This window comes from Drosophila hydei, unplaced genomic scaffold (assembly GCF_003285905.1).
Source record: "Drosophila hydei strain 15085-1641.00,03,60 unplaced genomic scaffold, DhydRS2 tig00000453-arrow-arrow-pilon, whole genome shotgun sequence".
NCBI classification, from domain to species: domain Eukaryota; kingdom Metazoa; phylum Arthropoda; class Insecta; order Diptera; family Drosophilidae; genus Drosophila; species Drosophila hydei.
In genome coordinates this window covers 136091-155309 of record NW_022045735.1, presented here as the reverse complement: position 1 = coordinate 155309, position 19219 = coordinate 136091, and the positions used below count along the sequence as shown (strand labels likewise).

Here is a 19219-nt window from a genome sequence, read left to right as displayed (position 1 = left end):
CTGATTGGCAAATATAAAAAGCTTTCATAAGAAAAGGCGCCAAAGTTAAAATAATCGATAGTCTATTCAAAATAAGTAAGCACGAAAGTAACAACAGATGGCGCTAAAAAGATTTTGCGCGAAATAACCAGCATCTAGCTTCAATGTAAGATATTTTATGTATTCAATTAATAACTGCTCTTAACAAAAAACCGGTCACGAATCGCTGAACTTTCAAGTAAATATTATTGAACATCACTAGTAGGTAAAGTCTTATTATGAAGCACACAAACAACAATAATTAAATCAGAGACATGACACGCAAAAGCAATGAGAATGTGATTTGTTCAAAACGGGTAAACTTGCTGGTTTCTCTTCCCAGTTGGTAAACAACAAAAGACGCTGCAGCAAACAAAGCTAATACCGACAAAAAAGGAAAAAAATGGACGACGGATCGTTTCTTTTCCTATTGGGCCTCGCGATAGCGACACCTAGTGGCGCAGCAGGTAAGCTAAACTTGCTTAAAAGTTCCATTTTAATTTTGAATATCCTTCCTTTGCCAGTGGCTGAGACGCAGCGCGTTATCTCTCCCGAGGCAATCTTTTACAGATGCTTTGTGGATAAATATCAAGTGACGACAGGTAGCTGTAAATTACTGGAGGATTGCCCCGCCACCTCAAGGCACCCAATACCCATGAACTGTTATTTTAAGAATTCCAAACAGTACGTATGGTGTCCGACCCCTGTTACACGAACCAGAGTTAAAGGTGCATTTCAAATAGATACATCGACAACCAGTGACTCACAGTCAAAAAGTCATGCTTTACAGGTTGCGATTACGCTCGTACCCGTCCCAGTGTTTCGGATGGCACACCCACTGAATACCGAGAGTTTCCCTTCATGGTCGCCCTCGGCTGGCGCTCGAGCTTCGATGAAAGCATTCACTATCGCTGCGGGGGCAGTCTCATAGCATCCAAGTTTGTGCTCACAGCGGCGCACTGCATCGACTTTGGCGGACAGGTGCCCGTAACGGTGCGACTGGGCGGTGACAATCTAACCATGGGCATGGGCGTCGATAATCAAATCCGGCGCATATTTATGCATCCCGCTTACGATGAGAAAACCGCCTACAACGACATCGCGCTGCTGGAGCTGGAAATGGATGCGCCGCCAAGCTTGGTTCCCGTCTGCCTGTGGCAGCATGCGAAACTGGCAGAGAAGGAGCTAACAGCCGTTGGCTACGGACAGATCAGCTTCACGGGTCTCTCCTCCTCGCAGCTGCTCAAGGTCGATCTGCAGCACATCAGCGACGACCTGTGCCAAGACTACTACACACGCGAACTGCTCGCCGAGGGCTTGGCTGCCAGTCAGCTCTGTGCAGGCGACACCAAAGGCAAGGGCGACACCTGCCAGGGTGATTCCGGTGGCCCGCTGCTCATGAGATCCGATTTGACATGGTATGTGGTGGGCGTCACGTCGCTAGGTCACGGCTGTGCCACCGGACCGCCCAGCATCTATACGCGCGTGTCCAGCCACCTCGACTGGATTGAGAGCGTTGTTTGGCCCGAACCCGAAGTGCAGATAGTGGATTCCCATTTCGATCCGAGTATTTTCTTCTGAGGAAGGCCACAGCTGCCTCCCATATTCAGTAAGCCGGAATCGAATCCAATCACATGCCTCATCATCAATTATTCAAATTACATCGTGAGCTGCCTTGGGCAATTGTTAATTAAATATGAATTTACTTACGGTAATCCACTCCACTTTGATTTGTAGTTATTCAGAATTTATTTTTTTTATATTATATATGAATATCTAATTTTTTTATTTTTCAGATTTTTTGTAAAGCATACTTTGGATATATTTGGAAGCACCCGAAAGTAGGCTTCAGGAAAATTCGGTGGAAAACCGTGAAAATACACTCTAGGCACTGACTATATACACACTTACATAAACAAATAAATATACTCAAAAAATACTTTTAATTTTTTAATTCATTTCTGGAATATTAACAATAAATAAATTAGAGAATTCTAAAAATATAAATAAATATAAAATACATATTTATATACATGATAATCGAATCAAAAAATAAAATAAAATAAAATAGAATATCATAAATAAATTCATATTTAATAGGCATTAACTAGCTTATAAAACAGTCCACGATCTAAACAAAATAATAATAATAAGTCAATTTGATTTGATTGATGGGTGAAGCCTGAGCTTAAGGCATGAGTAATATTTGAAATAAGCTGAATCAGCGGTGAATTCCCGCCGATTGAACTTGGGAATTTACTGGACGAACTGTGACCTGCCTCAGAAGGAAATACGCAGATCGAAATGGGGATCCACTGTCTGCACTTCGGGTTCGGGCCAGACAACGCTCTCAATCCAGTCGAGGTGGCTGGAGACGCGCGTATAGATGCTGGGCGGTCCGGTGGCACAGCCCTGACCTAGTGACGTGATGCCCACCAGATACCATATCGAATCGGATCTCATGAGCAGCGGGCCACCGGAATCACCTTGGCAGGTGTCGCCCTTGCCTTTGGTGTCGCCTGCACAGAGCTGACTGGCAGCCAAGCCCTCGGCGAGCAGTTCGCGTGTGTAGTAGTCTTGGCACAGGTCGTCGCTGATGTGCTGCAGATCGACCTTGAGCAGCTGCGAGGAGGAGAGACCCGTGAAGCTAATCTGTCCGTAGCCAATGGCTGTTAGCTCCTTCTCTGCCAGTTTCGCATGCTGCCAAAGGCAGACGGGAACCAAGCTTGGCGGCGCATCCATTTCCAGCTCCAGCAGCGCGATGTCGTTGTAGGCGGTTTTCTCATCGTAAGCGGGATGCATAAATATGCGCCGGATTTGATTATCGACGCCCATGCCCATGGTTAGATTGTCACCGCCCAGTCGCACCGTTACGGGCACCTGTCCGCCAAAGTCGATGCAGTGCGCCGCTGTGAGCACAAACTTGGATGCTATGAGACTGCCCCCGCAGCGATAGTGAATGCTTTCATCGAAGCTCGAGCGCCAGCCGAGGGCGACCATGAAGGGAAACTCTCGGTATACGGTGGCACGGCCATTGACAACAGAGACGGTTATGTACCCAGATTCCTCGCAAGCTGTAAAATAAGACTCTTCGTCTGTGAGGAACTTGTTATCAACGTATATATTTGATACGCACCTCGGACGCTTCTCCGTTGTGTAGGCGGCTTCAGTGTTGTTGGCGCCACCTGTGTGCCATTTGAATAACTAGGGTTGGAGCAACATACGTACTGATCGAACTTGACAAAATAACAGGTCTTGGGAATTGATTGCTTTAAGGCAGCGGGGCAGTCCTGCAACAATTTACAGCTACCTGGCATCTTTTGCGCATCATCCACAAAGCATTCGTCAAAGGTCTCCTTGGGAAAGATAATGCCGCGCTGCGACTGCGGCCGTATGGCGGGGTGAGCCGCTGCCAATGAAATGGTACACAAATTTAAAATGGGACTTTTAACAAAGTGAAATTTGCAAGTTACCCGCTGCGCCGCCAGGTGTCGCCATCGCGAGGCCCAATAGGAATAGCAACGATGCGTCGGTTGGCATTTTTTCCTCGTTTGTTCAGTGACGCTCACTTTATTTGCTGCTGCTGCTACTGCTGCTCTTCGCCAGACCTCGCTTCTGACTGGCTAACTCTTTGGCGCCTGCGCCGCTTGTTGCTTTTCGACTGGGAAGCGAAACCAGCCAGTCAACTCTTTCTGAACTGAAATCATACGCTCATCGCTTTTGTGAGCTACGTCTCTGACTTAGCAATTACTGTTTGCTTGCTTCAAAATTAGACTTTGCCAGCTCGCGATGTTCGATAACACGATAACACGTGCTTGATCGAAATTACACTAACATTTATTCACCACATAAGACTTTTCAAGCTGACTTTTTGAGAAGCCAGAAGAGCAGTAGCTACAATGACTTTTCTCCTAAAATATACATGTCTCAAAAATGCGTGGAAATATAATAGCATATATATATATATATATATATATATATATATATATATATATATATATATATATATTTATTATAAATATTTCTTTAATATGTACAATTTGATAGCACACCCTCTATTGAGCAAATTTACAGGGTATTTGAATAGAAAAAGTTAGAATCGAAGTGTATAAAGTCAGTTTAAAATATATATAAATATGCCATGTTAATGTGGATTAGGAAGTAAACCTAAGTAAATACATATTTGAGTGCTTCAGTTGGGAGTGCCCGATTAGGAAATACCCTGAACTTTGCGCAGGTATTCTTGGCAGAAACTTGGATAGTTAACTTGTAACTGAAGAACTCCAATTCAAAGAATCGAGTATTATATATATATATATATATAATGTTTTGCCTCTAACGAGATGGACAGGGCTATATCGATTCAGTTCGTCGTCTCGATCAAGAATATATACACTTTATGGTGTCTGCCACACCTCCTTCTGCCTGTTACATGCACTGTCAGGAATCCATTATACCCTTTCCAATGCGTTGAGGGAACATAAACATAGCTAACGTTACATTTCAATGGCCTAATCTAGGTATAGTTAGTGATAGATCACATATTTGTGATGCGTGACTCGTGATTGGTTCGATTTCACTCGAAAAGTTTGTGCAGCTGTTCTGTGGAATGCAGCTGCCAATGCAGACCGAGATTGCGCCTGGAATGGCGAATTGTGCAGGTAACGTATAAAAGCTCCAGGGCGACAAGCGTTACCGACAGTTGCCCAGAGTCAATCCAATCAATAGATGAAAATGCAGTTCGACAGCCTAAAGTATTTCATCCTGTTGCGTCTGCTGATCCTGTGCAGCTTTATGGTGCCGGCACTTACCTATCTGCCGGATGTCAATATCTTCACCAATTATCGCACTGAGGTTTACAATGGTGAGCTAACGGTTAATTCCTGTTCCATTTGATTCCTTTTCACATTTCTTGAACACTCGATAGGCATACCCTCGGACATTGACACTACCCCATTTATCCGGATTGGCGACAATTACTACTATATCGAGCCGATGAACAAGGTGAACTGGTTTCAGGCAGCGGCATCCTGCCGGATGATGAACGCCCACTTGGCCTCGATTGAGGACAAACCGGAAATGGAGGCGCTGGTCAAGTACATCAAGGCGAAGGGATTCAAGAACAACGATTACTTCTGGATCTCGGGCAATGATCTCGGCACCGAAGGCGCCTTCTACTGGCTCTCCACGGGCCGCCCCATGACCTACGCCCCCTGGAACGGACCCAAGCAGATGCCCGACAACTACGGCGGCAACGAGAACTGCGTGCACATGTTCGGCACACGGGAGCTGATCAACGATGCCAACTGCAAGATATTGATGCTGTACGTGTGCGAGGCCAGCGATCCCAAGACCTTCAAGTTCACCTACATCAAGTGGTGAACAGGCCAACAGGCCAACATCCTGCAGATAGATGCATGTATACATACGTACATACCCACACATATTGTTTTTGTTTTTTGCTTTGCGTGCATAGAACACGGCATTTATTAGGCGGTTGCTAATGCAACGGCTGTCACTTCATCATTATCATCATCATTTACATAATGATCGTTATTCGTCTTACGCATCAATTTGCAAGGTATACATTACACATCAGTTGATTTTACGTTTTATGCATATAATAAATTTGTTACGAATTCATCTTAAATAACTATAAATTTTTACCATACATACATGCATACATAGATATATATATCGTATCGTATCGTCGTAGCTCATATTGTATTGGCTACAAATATCGCATAAATCAGAGTGCATAACAATCGCTGTAGCCGATAGTTATACATCGATATACATACACACATGTATATATATATATATGTATGCCTTTGAAAAGTACACAAATTAAATACACTGTTATATATATATATATTTATATATATATAATGTGTGTATGTATATAAAAAAAACCGTTTACATGTTACAACTTACTTGGCTAAGCAAACAGTGATCGGATATTGGAAAATTTACGTCATAACCTCAACACTAATATTAATAATGTTTAACTAGTATGCGTCCTGTGAATGTCTGACTGTGTGAGTGCTACTAACATATGTATGTATGTATGTATGTGTGTGTGTGTGTGTGTGGTTGTAAGTCTTAGAGCTTAAGCCTAACCTAACATTTTTCTTTCAACTGTTTTACACACGCACGCACAACTGCAGTCATAGGTATGTAAGAATGTACATATGTATGTACGCTTGCATATTTATCAATTAGTTCATATATTAACTACATAGTATTCATATATATATATATGTATATATATATACACATACACAATATTTAACAGATGAGTGCATAAATTTAATAATTCTTATTAGTTTTACTCTCGACATTCTAACATTTGTTCGTTTGCTTGCTATGCATGTGTGTGCGTGCGTGCAAGCGCCTGTGGCTGTGTTTGGGTGTAAGGTGGGCTTCAAAGCAGCTGCCAAGTTGCAAGCTCTTTCTCCTACTCTCTCTCTCTCTGTCTCTCCCGCTATCTCAGCTGCTATCGAGAAATGATTGTGCTCGTGGGAGGGAAGGGGCGGCTAAATACCTAATTTCTGCAGCTGACAGTTGAGAAAACACTGGCGCACACCAGAACGACGCATAAGGTTGCCATATCTTATAAATTTCTGAATTCCTAATTACTATAAACACAAAAAAAAAATATATGAAACGAACAGCCTAAAAAATGTTATACATGTACAAAGTCTAAATGTTTTTACTCCTTTCTCGCTTTCTCCTTCACGTTTTTCGTTTGTCGATTTTAAAAACCTTTCTCAAAATGGCAGTACGTTTAAGACTTAAGACTCAAATAAGGGGAATAGAAGAGCTGGGACCAATGGGAGCATCTTTTGCCAGAATAAACTAACAAACAGGAAATTATTCACACATTTATATATATATATATATAAATATGTGTACATGTACACTAATAAATGGCAGGAATTGCATATATGCATATAGTAAGTATATGATAATGAATAATTTTACAATTGTTTTTGTTTTGTTGTTGGTTTGTCGGTTTTTCTTTTTCTTTTTGTTTTGGTTTTTGTTTTTGTTTTTGTTTTATCTCGTTTTGTTGTTTTCTTTTTTTTTGTTTTGCTTCGAAACACATCGCATTTTCACATCGCGTGCAATGTGTTTGTACAATTTTTGTTTTGTTTTTAGTTTTAGGTGCAGAACTTTTAAATATAATAATCATAATAGGGATATTCAATAATGATAGTAATAATAATAATAATAATAATAATGACAATAAAAACATTCAGGCATTAATAAAAAGATGCAGCTTATTACATAGTTTTTTTTTCTTTTTCTTTTTTTTTTAGTTTTTTTTCTTGTTTTCTTTTGGAGCTTATAGAAATTACATAATGCTACTAGTTTCTATTGATCTATGCATAGATTAGATTAATTTTTTAATTTTTATATTAATTTCCTTTCTTTTCTCTCAGTGTTAGGGGTTTCTTCTCCTGTTCTCCTCTTTAGCCGCGCAATCTCACTTAATAATATTAGCGTGATATTTGCGCGTGGATTTCGCTGCTGGCGCTGTTTGATGTTTTTTTTTTGTTAAACATTTTCAATTCTATTATTTTTAAACAACTTCTCTGTTTTCGGTTCATTCGAACCTATTGATGCAGCACTTAAGCTCTAAGCAAAGTAATTCATTAAAAAAAAAAGATTTGTTTTATAACTAGGGAAACAATAAAGAAAAAAAAACACCTAGTTGTTGTCTTATAACTATATAATCCTATACAATTCTTGTTATTAAAATAATATAATATATATATGTGTGTGTATGTATATACGTACTTAAATTTCGTACTTCACATTGCGCTTCACATAATCTTATATTATATATTTATTTCCTTTTTGTTTACTCAATATATATTCATATATATATATAGAATTTTTTATTTTTTAATTTAATTTTTTTTAGTGGTTTTTTTTCATATTTATTTTAAAAACAAAATGAAATACCAACTAGCGCACAAATAGGGCAAATTGTCAAGTTGACTAACTGTATATATATATATATATATATATGCTATTATTATACATATATATTTATGTATTTAGGAAAGTTGATGTATGTTTGTGTGTGTGTGCGAGTATGTGTGTTAGAGGCGCAAGCGAGACAGCAATACACGTACAATACACCGATTGCTAATGGATCGAATGTATTTGTATCTTTTGCAATAATCTTTTTCTATTAAGAGAGAGGAGAGTACATACAGCTATAGTTACAATAAATTTCATATATATATATACATACATATATATATGTGTGGGTGTATGGCGATTTTCTTCTCTTATTTCCATTAGTTTTTGTTAAGGGATATCTATTGATTTTTTTCTTCTTTTTTTTTTTTGGGGTTTTTGGGTTGAGTATATAATTTGTTATATTCATTAAGAACCTTGAAATGCAAAATTGCTACTAAAAAGAAGTATTATATATACATATACATATGTATATATATATAAATATATACAGTTACATACGCGTACATCTGCGATATGTCTACAAGCAATTACATATACATCAATAAATATTATGTATACGTATACATGGTTATATGCACATATATATATATATTATATATATATATATATACATATATATATATATATATATATATATATATATATATATATGTATATATATAATTTTTTTTTTTTATGTATATATATAAATGAATCAATAAATGAATGATTGTGAATGCGAATGTGAATCTGCTATTCAAACTATCAAAAAAACATAAAAGACAAAATAATAATAACTATCATAATATTCTTAACGCACGCAGCTAATTAGATTAATGCACATGACGGACTATTGCCATCTCTCGCTATCTCACTCTTTCCATCTCTTTTTTCTATTATCTGGTTGCGACTAAATCTGTTTCTATCCCTCTCATTCGCTTGCTTGAACTGGATTGGAATTAGAACTGAGTTTGAGCATCCTCTTTAGCGATCTTCTGTCGTTCCCACCGGACCGGAAGTCGAGTCAGCGGATTCACCACCAGAACCGCAGCGTGGGGAACGGGGTGACGAACTTGAGCTGCCAACTGAGGATTCAGACGATATGGAAATGATTGAGGAGGATGAGTTAACCAGACGAGTGTCACGCATTTGCTGCAAACGGCTGTGGCCGCCGCTTTGGCTGCTGTTGCTGCTGCTGCTGCTATTGCAGCTATGCGCACTCGCTGCTGCTGCTGCTGATGTGCAGGAGGATGATGATACTGTGGGCGAACCTACCACTTTAGATGCGTTTGATTGAAAATGTCTACGATGCTGTTGCTGCTGCTGCAGTTGCTGCTGATGGTGATGATGTTGTTGTTGTTGTTGCTGCTGCTGTTGCTGCTGATGATGCTGTTGCTGATGATGTTGATGTTGATGATGCTGTTGAAAACTACCGCTGCCAGTGTTACCACTATTGCTATTGCTGCTGGACAGCCGCAAATGCTGCGGCCGTTGCTGCTGCTGCTGCTGGGTGTGATGGCTGCTGTAGCTGCTCTGCTGCGTATTGGAAATGGATTTGGTCAATTGTTGTTGCTGCTGTTGCTGCAACGGCGGCGGCACATAGAGCGGCTGGCGGTAATATGTATTGGAGTGATTGCGCTGACCCGCTGACTGTTGGTTATAGCTTCGATTTGCAGTGTTGCCGCCACTGGTGCTGCTGTTGTTGTTGCAGCTGGCTTGGACGTGGCTGGTGGTGGTGGTTGTAGTGTAGACATGGCTGTTTACTGCTTGATCCTCCAGTACTTCCGCCGGGGCATCTCGGAGTTGTTCCATGTCTGGCTGTTGTAGTTGTGAAGAAGATATACATGTATGTTGGCTTGGCTGAGCCTGTGGCTTGGCTGGCATGCTGGCCGCAGTTGCTGCACCGGCGGCGACGCCGCCGTTGGTGCGCAACAACAATTGAGCACGTAGCGTTGCGACATTTGAATTGGGAGCAATTGCGGCCAGCATGGCACAGCCGACGGCCTGCTGCTGCTGCTGCTGCTGGTGCTGCTGCTGCTGCTGCATGAGGCCGGCAGCCATTCATCATGTATCTAGGCGTGTAGGTGTGTGCATTACCGACGAGCCCGACAACGAGCTGTTGCTGATCGCCACCATGATCGGCTTGGGTACAGTCACTGGCATCGCTGGCACATCCAGTCCATTCGGCGGCGAGGCGGTGATGTCAATTATTTCCATAGCCTGCTGCCCGATACCAGTTAGCGACTCTCTATCTCTATCGCCAACCTCACAGTCTTTGCTGTCCTCGCTATCCTCCGCCGAAGAGGTGCTGCCTCGCCGATGGCGCAGCGCCGTCATATTGTTTAGATTACCAACCAGCTGACCCTGGGGCTGCAGCTGATGCTGCTGTTGTTGCTGCTGCTGCTGTTGCTGTTGTTGGTGTTGCTGGTGTTGTTGCTGCTGCTGCTGTTGCTGTTGGGCAGCAGCTGCCACTGCCGCCACAGCTGCCGTATGATATGTCTGCGTCAGCGTGTGAGGCTGCAGTACCGGATGATATATCTGGTGCACTACGGTACCAGAGGGCAAGATCACATACTTGGCGGCGCCGTTTGTGTAGGCGGGCAGCGATGACATCGGATCCATGGCCGTTAGATATTCAAAGTTCTCGCGTATCCATTCGCGATAGTCAATGACGTCATCGGTAATGTGAATAATTCGACCTAATTCACGGAGTGATACAAAATGGTCAAGAATTAAATAAACATATTGAGGGTGGGGTTTTATATAACACTCACCCAATATGGAAGTCTCGCGCACATCGTTGCCCCAAAGATTGGATTCGCTAACGGCATTGTTGATTACACTAAATGCGCATCGGAAGGCCTGTCGGACATGGAGGGCACCGTAGCTGCTGCGTCCGATGTCATTGCCGGGCGTTAGGGGATCCTCAATGCAGAGCAATGACGGTCTGTGGCCATCGACCATGTCCCGCTGCAGTTCATCCTTGGGCATATAGCGTCCGCCATTCTTAATCGAAATACCAATATTTATATAGTTGAAGCTCTGTCCATATAGCTCAAAGAACTCGAGCAATAGGACGCCCAGATTCGTCGTGTCATGGTATATGCCACGCGGATGCAGTTGCAGGAAGCTAATACACATGAGTATCAGTGAGTACGACGAGATGCCGCCGGTGAACACCTCGTTGAGATCGCGCAACAGCAGAAACTGCTTTAGCACCAGCACCAGCTTCCCCAATACCGGATAGTCGCGCTTGAATTGTTTAATCAGCTCTGCTGATTGCACGCCCGATTGCATATTGAACGATATGTCGACCTTCACCTGTGTCTCACGATCCGTTAGCTTAATGATCGGGACCGACGCCTTGTCGAGCACCCGGACCGTACATGCCTCGGCGATGCCGCGCGCCACCAGCTCAAACTCAAGAGTGCGCAACGGCAGCTTCTCCCAAAGGCCTGCAAAAAATGCAAACATTGCAAAAAATGGGACGGCAGGAAAAAGAGGCGGACGAGGCCAAGAAACAGAAAGAGAAAGAAAAATAAAAAGAAAATTTTATTATAAATAAACTACTCAAATTCATGTAAACACGTCCAACCGATATAAACAACAAGTAAGAGTGCTCCAGTCGGTAGTGTCCGACCTGTTAATACCCGGAACCCTGTGCTCAGCTGCTATTTCAATCATTCTGTTGGGAGTCATCCAAATTCCGATATATAAATATATGCATACATTGTAAACTTGTAATCTACACCTTTTGTTGTGCTGAATACCTAAATCAATGCACCGATTATTAGCGATAATGAAATTGGATGACTTATCGAAGAAATGAGATAAGATCGTACTGCGTATGTTATACGGGTGGTACGGGACGCACGTGGCTATATCGACATAGTTCGTCATTGTGATTATGTTACGTATGCCGATATACCCTGAATGGGTTCAGGACTTAAAAAGTTGACGAATATCCTCGTTGAACAATTTATAGATACTAAACTAAAGTCTAAACTTTCTGAGAATTGCATTGATTCATTGAGTGTGGGCCACTATAACATCTAGCTAACCATTATATATATCTAATAGTCACTTCTCTTGTTAATATCGTTCGTTTGATTTGTTTCTATATATTTATATAAGTTGAGATTAGTATCTAGTTATATCTGTTAGTTAACTCACCTAGTACCACGAGATCAATATCGGAGGTGGGTAGAAAGAGGCCGGTGCGAAAGGAACCAAATATTTCGACCACCGCCTGCGGCCATATGGAATGGACAACGGATTCGATGCGCTTAACCACCTCGTTGCGTATGGCATGCTCGCAGGCCGTAGGCAGGACATACTGATAGAAATGCTCGATCTCTTCGTGCAATCCAATTATACCTTTGCCATACTGATAGTCGCGCACACGCCACGGACAGCCCTTGTACTTGGCTATCATGTCGGCGTGCTTGTTCAAATTCAAAGTGCTCGACTTGTTGTCCACGACGCGTTTCCTACGCGATGGATTGTAATAGGTGTTGGCGCGCTCGTGCAGCGGCACCTTGGACGCGGGATTGGTTACAAAATTGGTACTGGTGCTTCTGCTGCTGCTGTTGCTGTTCGTGTTAGTGGTAACGGTGGTGGTAGCGGTGCTGCTGGTGGTGTTGCTGCTGCTGTTGTTGTTGTTGGTGTTGTTGGTGTTGCTGCTGCTGTTGCTGCTGGTGGTGGAAGTGATGGTGGTGCTATCACCACCTGTCGGCGTCGTTGTGCTGCTTGCAGCAGCAGTAGCTACTGCTGCTGGTGTTGCTGTCGATGTTACTGTTGCAGATGACGCTGCTATTGTTGCTGCTGTCGCTGTTGCTGGTGTACCGTTAGCTGAATTTGGAGTCACGTTGTTGCTGTTGCTGTTGGCGCTGGCGCTGGCACTGATGCTGCTGCTGCTGCTACTGCTGTTGCTCGCTGGTGAGTTATTGTCGTTGTTCGATGTTGAATCGATGGACGTGTTGCTAGAGCTTTTGCCTCCGTTAATGCTGCTGCTGCTGTTGTTGTTCCCGTGCCGTGCTGGCGTTTCGTTTAACTGCTGAAGAAGAATTTGTAATGAGTCGGGATCACGCAGGCTGATCGTAGAATCGTTGTTAATAATCCTAGACAAATTGTTTGTGGCCACCGCGTTGTTGTTGCTGTTGGTGCTGCTGTTGCTGCTGCTGCTGCTGCTGGTATTGCTACTGGTGCTGCTGCTGCTGTTGTTGTTGCTGTTGTTGTTGTTGCCGGTGCTGCTGCTGTTGTTGCTGGCGTTATTTCCGTTACTGTTGCTGCTATTGTTGTTGTTGTTGCTGTTGTTATTGTTGCTCTGCTGTAGCTGTTGCTCTAGAAGTGGACCCATTTCCTGGGAACTCGTTTCCCAAATCTTTAACCATGTGCGCAGCGCTGGTCCCTCCTGTTCCTCCTGAAACCAGCCAACACACGGATCCATTCAAATGGGCGTTTTGTGTGCTGGGCAGCGTATACGCTCCTTCTGCTTTCTCTCTCTCTCTCACACACTCCCTCTCTCTCTATCTCACTCTCTATTTTCTTTTTCTCTGTATCTCACACTCCCGCTCTCTCTGTATCTCACACTCCCGCTCTCTCTCTATCTCTCTCTCTATCTCTTTCTCACTCCTTGAAAAGATCTTTTACGTCTCTCACCCTCCCTGTCACGGTCGGTGTGTGCGGTCTATGTATACGTCTGTGTGTATGAGTGTGTCTTTGCGTGTGTGTGTGTGGTTGTGTGTTCTTATATATACAAATATATATAAATATATATATATTTATGTCTAACTGTGAGTGTTGACCAACTGACGCCGCCGCTGTTCCTGTTCCTGCCGTTGCTGCTGCTGGCGCTGTCGCTGTCGAGCTGCTGTGTAGAGCGGCGCGTAGTTAGACGAACTGCAAGTGCATCTGCAATTGCAATCGCAAATGCCTCTGGCTCTGTCTCCAGCTACTGCTCTGGCGCAGCATCGGCGTTCGATGACAGCGGTTGGTGCAAGGCGGTGTCGTTGTTGTTATTGCTGTTGTTGATGTTGTAGTTGTAGTTGTAGCAGTTGTGTTGCCTGTGAGCAGCTAAGCAAAGCTTGTCCGTCTAATCTCTGACGGTTTTCATAACAGTCCCACCAAATGTGCAACTACTCACTTTTTAAATTGGCAACGCGGCTAACTTGTTTGCTTGATAAGGCTACGCCCTGATATTTCGTCTCAAGCGTCTGCAACTGCAATTAAAGAAAACACACAATATTTTTTCTTAGTAAATCAAATTTGCCAAATATATACATAATATTGATTCCAGCTTATGATTTTGCATTAACAAACTCACGCAGCGTTGCCACCTGACACAAATAAATATTTAGCACTGACAACTGGCACATGCATGGCAACTCAGTCGTTCGCTCTCTAACGGACCCTCTTTCCCTCAAATGAAAAAAAAAGAAGAGAGATCATGCATCATTAATCGAGTCGTGACGTCAGGAATGCTCGATCTCATTGTACCATAGCAAACCCCAATGATCGCATGTGTTATCAAGAGTGGATTTAACTAAATAGAAAGCGCAAACAATTGCATTGCAAATTATGCGCTATTTTTCTACAAATAGAAATTCATTGGCGCCGCCTTCGCTACTGCAGCAGCCACAGCAGCTGCAAGCCAAATGCAGCTGAAGCGTAGAGAGCAATACCGGCGGCGGCGCCTCAGATATTCGGTTTTATACATTTTCTTTTTCTTTTCAGAGTACAAATGTGCTTAGCACTAGCCGAAATCGACAAGAAGCAGAGCCAAATGGGCCAAAGAAGACAATAAAATACAAACATACGTATGTTTATATGTATATATATATTTCAAAGTATTATATATGTACATATATACATACGTACATACATGCATGCGTTTTCGTTATCGCTTTGGCAAGCCAGCGAACATTGCTCACGAGACTACCGCAAATCACATCGTTTAGCTGTGTGCACGAGCGTGTCTCTGTATGCGTGTGCGCGCTCGTTTGCAAGATTGTGTGTGTGTGAGCAAGGGCGTACAGGTGGCTTATGGCGTGGGTGCCGGAGCGCGGGCAATGCAAATAGCGCGCACATGTATGTACATTAAAGTGTATAAGAAACGGCCGTTTTGTCGATTATGCAAAAAAAAGCTAACTGTTCATCGTACGTATTTTGTTAACAAATTAACTAACTTTCAAGCACAAATATCTATGTATGTACATCTGCAATATCAAGTTCAAAACTAGTCCAGAAATTATAGCACAAACACGCACACACACACAAGCACAATATTTTAACGCACGCGACACTTATATTTACCAGTCGAAATAGCTTAGATGCAGCAGCATTGATGTTTAATTAGACAAACACAAACATATGCATGTCTTTACAATACACACACACACGCACACATATACTTATATACATACACAATAAGTATATATATTTATATATACATTTGTGCACATATGTATATATACATATATACAGAATTTGGCTAATTAACACTTTCGGCTTTTTGTGGTACGAGACACAGGGAACACGATTTTCATTTTACAAATATATTGTAAATGAAAAAATAAAATAAATAAACAAGACGACCGACTGCGATTGAGACTGCTTCACTGTTAGCACAAATATTATACAATATTTTAGTTTTGAATTGTTTAAAACTTTGCTATCCGCTGCGTGTAATATTCACAGTTAAGAGCTACTGCTTTACTCCAGCGTTGCCGCATGCAGGGATGAGCTATCGTAAATATCGATACACATCATATGACATCGATTGTTTTGTGAATTTATTTAATTGCAAATACAAATTTGAAAGTTCATCCAACGGCACACTTTTTTAAACTATAGCAAAACCTTTAACCAGGCCAGTTCGGGTATAAATTATTACATAATTTTCGAAATAACAAATGGAAATATTTGGTCAATCGGTTAGTGCTACAAACAAATTATTGTTCCCTGCCTTCATTTTATTCGTGACAAAGTGAAAATTGATTTCAATTTTACCCGGCAAGAGCAGATGTTGCTAAAAACGCGCTATGGTCAAATGTAGGTCGGCGTTGCCACCTGATTTTAAATCATTATAAAGTACTGCGCAAAGTCGACAGTGGACAAGCATGTAAACATTTAATTTATGCAACTGTCCACAATTTGTGATAAATACAAAATAAAACCTTTTTAATATTATCAGATTAGACTTATCATAAAACTGCCACCCTCCCAATAGTGCGTATGGTAGTTGTCGCATAGCCACCCTCTGGCCCCCGCCCAAAACTACAACTACTACTAATACTACTACAAATGCAAAATGTAGCTTGCACATACATACACACGCATGTATATATTTTTTTATATATATGTATACATGTACAATGAGAGCAATACGCAATCGACGTCAAACATATGTATATATATACATACATATATACACAAGCAAAGAGAATCTGATTTAGCTTCTTTCCTGCCTCCGAATTGCTTCTCGCGTAATTCCGTTGGAATTTTTCACACACATTTTTTCTTTACCTTGACGAGTTTGTTCTCGTTGCGTTTGCGTTGTATTTCAAGTTTAGCAAATACACATACACACGCACCACTAATACACACACACACACATGCACATGTTCACCAAAACGACGATTCAATGCGATTAAAAGTTTCTTTTTTGTCTTCTGTTAAATAAATGTTTGACTAAATTTGGATAAAAAAAAAAGAAAAAAAAAAAATTACCCGCCCCAAGATTCATTTGTCATCGTTAACAAGCGATTCTGGCAATTGCTTTGCGCTTGCAGCATTTGTGGCAATCCTTATAAGCACAATTTAGTGCTTTCATGCTTTGGGAACGTCCGCTTGTCTGGTTGCTATGCCTTTTATGCACATATACACACATACACGCTCACAAATATGGACATACATACACACGCACGAAATAGTTCTTTCGAGAATTGCTTATTACCGTTTGCAATTGCATACAACTGCAGATATGTTCGCTAGTTGGTTACAATCAATATGCACTGTTTGTTCAGTGACTTTTGGAATTGGTTTATTTGCGTTTTTAAATAAATTAAAAAACGCCAGCGAAATTGCAATTTATCTACGAACACGCGACGGCTACGCAGTATTAGAGATTAACAATATAGAACGATAGTACATGCCCGTTCTTATCGATGTTAGCGATACTTGTGCGAAAACTATCGATACGTGTCTGAGCAGACGTGCCGCCTCTGGCCGATAAGTAACCGATTGTTATTTAGAAATATTAAAATTAAATTATAAATTTAAATTATTTCTATGAATTGTCGCCAACCAGATAAAAAAAAACTCAGTTTTGTTTTTGTTTCTGTTGCATACACACAAAAATTTCATTTTTATTTATTGTTTTCGATTTTTCTTAATATATTAGCTTGGTTGTTTGCTGTTCGTATTAGTTATTAACTTTTTCCAATTACAAATTAAGTACATACAGATAGGCTACGATTTCATATTGTTTTATTGTTATACTTTAAACTGTTGTCTTGAAACCAAAGAACTTCGTTACGTCGTGTCATTGGGAATGACAACATAAAGTATTTTTCTAACTTGTTTATTTGGTCATTTAGCTTGAATTGATTTCTGTTGTTTTGCTTTAGTTGGTTTCTTAAGTAAACTATTTGTTGAAATTACATAAAATGCGCAATGTACTTCTCTATATGTAATAGATAGATGTTTTTGTTTATATTTATATGTATATATATTTAGTTTTTATTTATTTATTTTTTTAATGTTTTTCTTTCAATAGCTTTTCATCTTAAACATTTATAAATATGTATTTCGCTTTACTATTTTTTGTTTATATATTTATATATATATATATATATATATATATATATATATATATATATATATATATATATATATATATATATATATATATATATATATATATATTTTTTTTTTTTTTTTTTAGGGCTTCTCGTTTTCTAAACATTTATTAAGAACTGCATACTCAACAATTATTACACACAGAGTTGTTTGGGCTTAAAGGTTCTTAGATATTTGTTTTGTTTAAGTTCGAATTTAATAAGTGTTTTTATGATGATCCCGATATTAATCTGTGTACAACATTTAAAGCTTGACTATTATTTTCAGATTTACCTATTATTGTTTGTATTCGTGTTTTAGCTTCTCCGGCTTCTCCGGGCTTAACCCGACAATAGAACTTAGCCACTTTGAGGGGCATATTGACGCAACATTCAACACCTGTATATATATATATATATATATTTAGATACATGTATATATCATTTAACTTGTTGCCTCGTTTAGGTCAATTAAAATTAATGGTAAAAAAATCTAAAAAAAAAAGTTTTCCCTCCTTTCTTCTCGGGTTTATCTTCCTCCACTTAGCACACAGATCTCGTATCTAAGGATGTTGTTTACTATTTGCTATTTGAGGACTTCATATTGAATTGGATGCCTCTTAGTTTTGGCCCTATTCGATTTTTGGCCCAAGCTTCGCTTAACGTATTATATGTTTTCCCCAATGCTAGTGCTCGTACTGCCCTCGCATTGGCGATGGGAATATGCATTTTTACTTAAGCTTTACGATTTCCTAGAAAAAAAAAGTTTATTGGTAATTATAGTCCATGGCATATTATGGAAGTTTCTTTTAAGTTTTCTTTTTTCATAAATTTTTTTGTTTTTGCTTGCTTTTACTATTCCATATTTGGCTTAGCACAGGACTTTATATATATATTTATATATATATAAATATAAATATATATATATATATATATTTATATAGTCGTTCTTTAGCGACTATCACATTTATTAATTAATTAATTCATTTATTTTTCTTTTTTCCTTCAATACGCATTTTAACATTTATTAAGAAAGCATTTATTTTAATACTCGTTCAGGTTGTGAAAAGGGGTATACGGTTCTTGATGCCAGTTCGACAAAGCTTTTAGCCTTGGCATTTAAAAAAAATGTATTCCAATGGATTCATATATATATATATATATATAGATATACTCTCTCTGTATATCTTTCGTACATATATATTCTCTACTCTGTGCCTGATATATTAGCAATGGCCAGTTGAGGCGTGCCGAATCGGAAATAAAATTGTAATTTCTATCATTTTTAATTACTTTTGATCTAATCTATAGATACAAGCAAATATTATGCTAAAATAAAACTAGTTTTAGAGCTAGAAATATTGATCGATCTATAGATTGCATGGTAA

General features: G+C 40.2%; 4 protein-coding genes across 5 annotated transcripts; 2 read left to right on the top strand and 2 right to left on the bottom strand.

The window, feature by feature from the left end:
• Positions 1-69: 69 nt before the first annotated feature.
• On the top strand, positions 70-1919 carry LOC111598273 (serine protease snake-like). 2 transcript variants are annotated; one of them, XR_003944249.1, is made up of 5 exons: positions 70-145; positions 242-485; positions 543-746; positions 809-1729; positions 1815-1919. XR_003944249.1 is itself a non-coding variant. In XM_030224281.1 (3 exons), the coding sequence occupies exons 1-3, from the start codon at positions 422-424 to the stop codon at positions 1597-1599; spliced, it is 1059 nt and encodes a 352-aa protein (XP_030080141.1). In that variant the 5' UTR covers positions 96-421; the 3' UTR covers positions 1600-1735. The 2 variants fall into 2 exon arrangements, 1 of the variants encoding a protein (XP_030080141.1); XM_030224281.1 differs by lacking the exon at positions 1815-1919 and having other exon boundaries at positions 96-485; positions 809-1735.
• Positions 1920-2148: 229 nt separating this feature from the next.
• On the bottom strand, positions 2149-3832 carry LOC111598292 (serine protease snake-like). Its single transcript, XM_023313475.2, has 3 exons — positions 3492-3832; positions 3155-3427; positions 2149-3092 (listed from the first exon to the last, which is right to left on the bottom strand). Exons 1-3 carry the CDS (start codon positions 3556-3558, stop codon positions 2299-2301), a joined length of 1134 nt encoding a protein of 377 aa, XP_023169243.2. The 5' UTR covers positions 3559-3832; the 3' UTR covers positions 2149-2298.
• An 866-nt stretch (positions 3833-4698) lies between these two features.
• LOC111598288 (C-type lectin 37Da) lies at positions 4699-5624 on the top strand. The gene is made up of 2 exons (XM_023313471.2): positions 4699-4882; positions 4946-5624. Exons 1-2 carry the CDS (start codon positions 4747-4749, stop codon positions 5398-5400), a joined length of 591 nt encoding a protein of 196 aa, XP_023169239.1. The 5' UTR covers positions 4699-4746; the 3' UTR covers positions 5401-5624.
• Positions 5625-8872: 3248 nt separating this feature from the next.
• LOC111598281 (non-canonical poly(A) RNA polymerase protein Trf4-1) lies at positions 8873-13552 on the bottom strand. The gene is made up of 4 exons (XM_023313461.2): positions 12166-13552; positions 10767-11447; positions 10090-10691; positions 8873-9810 (listed from the first exon to the last, which is right to left on the bottom strand). The coding sequence occupies exons 1-4, from the start codon at positions 13439-13441 to the stop codon at positions 8977-8979; spliced, it is 3393 nt and encodes a 1130-aa protein (XP_023169229.2). The 5' UTR covers positions 13442-13552; the 3' UTR covers positions 8873-8976.
• Positions 13553-19219: the final 5667 nt, after the last annotated feature.

What these genes read in the sequence shown, in the direction of transcription:
- LOC111598288 (XM_023313471.2), top strand. Translation starts at nt 4,747, where the DNA reads ATGAAAATGCAGTTCGACAGCCTAAAGTATTTCATCCTGTTGCGTCTG. An exon ending in TCGCACTGAGGTTTACAATG is followed by an intron (nt 4,883 to 4,945) that starts GTGAGCTAACGG and finishes AACACTCGATAG; the next exon opens with GCATACCCTCGGACATTGAC.
- LOC111598273 (XM_030224281.1), top strand. Translation starts at nt 422, where the DNA reads ATGGACGACGGATCGTTTCTTTTCCTATTGGGCCTCGCGATAGCGACA. An exon ending in GACACCTAGTGGCGCAGCAG is followed by an intron (nt 486 to 542) that starts GTAAGCTAAACT and finishes TTCCTTTGCCAG; the next exon opens with TGGCTGAGACGCAGCGCGTT. An exon ending in TACACGAACCAGAGTTAAAG is followed by an intron (nt 747 to 808) that starts GTGCATTTCAAA and finishes CATGCTTTACAG; the next exon opens with GTTGCGATTACGCTCGTACC.
- LOC111598281 (XM_023313461.2), bottom strand. Translation starts at nt 13,441, where the DNA reads ATGGATCCGTGTGTTGGCTGGTTTCAGGAGGAACAGGAGGGACCAGCG. An exon ending in TATTGATCTCGTGGTACTAG is followed by an intron (nt 11,448 to 12,165) that starts GTGAGTTAACTA and finishes CATTTTTTGCAG; the next exon opens with GCCTTTGGGAGAAGCTGCCG. An exon ending in GCTCGTTGTCGGGCTCGTCG is followed by an intron (nt 9,811 to 10,089) that starts GTAATGCACACA and finishes CAACTACAACAG; the next exon opens with CCAGACATGGAACAACTCCG.
- LOC111598292 (XM_023313475.2), bottom strand. Translation starts at nt 3,558, where the DNA reads ATGCCAACCGACGCATCGTTGCTATTCCTATTGGGCCTCGCGATGGCG. An exon ending in GACACCTGGCGGCGCAGCGG is followed by an intron (nt 3,428 to 3,491) that starts GTAACTTGCAAA and finishes TTTCATTGGCAG; the next exon opens with CGGCTCACCCCGCCATACGG. An exon ending in ACAACGGAGAAGCGTCCGAG is followed by an intron (nt 3,093 to 3,154) that starts GTGCGTATCAAA and finishes CTTATTTTACAG; the next exon opens with CTTGCGAGGAATCTGGGTAC.